The sequence below is a fragment of the Malurus melanocephalus genome, unplaced genomic scaffold, assembly GCF_030028575.1.
Source record: "Malurus melanocephalus ecotype Western Australia unplaced genomic scaffold, MMel_1.1 scaffold_541, whole genome shotgun sequence".
NCBI lineage: Eukaryota > Metazoa > Chordata > Aves > Passeriformes > Maluridae > Malurus > Malurus melanocephalus.
Genome location: NW_026623773.1, coordinates 447,350 through 448,290, shown reverse-complemented (window position 1 = coordinate 448,290; position 941 = coordinate 447,350). Strand labels below are relative to the sequence as shown.

Genomic DNA, 941 nt, shown 5'->3' with positions numbered 1-941 from the left:
ACTGAGCACCATGTCCCATCTGTTTTTAAACACCTCCAGGGACAGTGACTCCACCACCTCCCTGGGCAGCCCATTCCAATGCTCAACCACTCTTTCAATGAAGACATTTTCTCGATGTCCAGCCTAAAGTTCCCCTGGCTCAGCTTAGGGCCGTGCCCTCCTTGTGTCAGCGGGTGCCTGGGAGCAGGGCAGGTCCATCTCTTCCCTCCCTGCTCCGGTGGTGATGCCGAGCTTGGCACACCCCAGRGCAMACCYGGCACTGCCCRAGGSTCACCTGGGCACACAGAGCTCTGCAGATCTCTCCCTGCAGGGAGGCACAAGAGCTTKCTGTGCACAACAGGAAGGCAGAGCCCGACTGCGGGCGCGGCGGGTATAAAATGAAAGCCAATTTGCATATGTGCCCATTTCACAGCGAGCCGGGGCAGGGCGGGGCTCTGGGCGGGGATCTGGGTGCCTGTGCAYCTTGTGACATCAGGAGCTCGCTGCAGCGGCCGGAGCTCGGCGCAGAAATCCCTCAGCAGGAACATGAAGCTCGCTGCCCTGCTCGCAGCTGCGTCCTGCCTCACGCCCCCGGGGCCCTCCTGCTTCGCACAGAGAGTGATGAAGTTTTTTTTCCAGATCACATGAGGCAGGATGGAGGGGGAAAATCCTGCCAGGAGCAGAGATGGGCTGCGACTCGAAGCCGGTCGAGGGGAGACACGGAGCGGTGCCCTGAGAGCTATATAAGAATGTGCCGGGGACAAAAGCAAACAGCTTCTCAGGTGAAGGWCTCGCAGGAATCAGCCATGGATGGTGGGGAAGGTGATGTTCCCAGGAGGCTCGGGGCCACCAACAAAACGTGTTTGTATTTCATCATCGCCATCCTGAGTGCGTTGCTCGTCTTTGCCTTGGCCACCATCATGGTCCTGGTCGTCCAGAGGACGGTAAGAGATTTTTCTTTT

The 941-nt window shown here is 58.6% G+C and overlaps 1 protein-coding gene across 1 annotated transcript in view; it reads left to right on the top strand.

Moving 5' to 3' along the window:
- Positions 1-530: 530 nt before the first annotated feature.
- The window catches only part of LOC130582940 (tumor necrosis factor ligand superfamily member 8-like), a 21,775-nt gene continuing 21,364 nt past the window's right edge, over positions 531-941 (top strand). Inside the window, exon 1 of the mRNA XM_057381929.1 lies at positions 531-923. Coding sequence (XP_057237912.1) covers positions 624-923 — 300 coding nt within the window. The 5' untranslated portion in view covers positions 531-623. The remainder of the gene's footprint in view (positions 924-941) is intronic.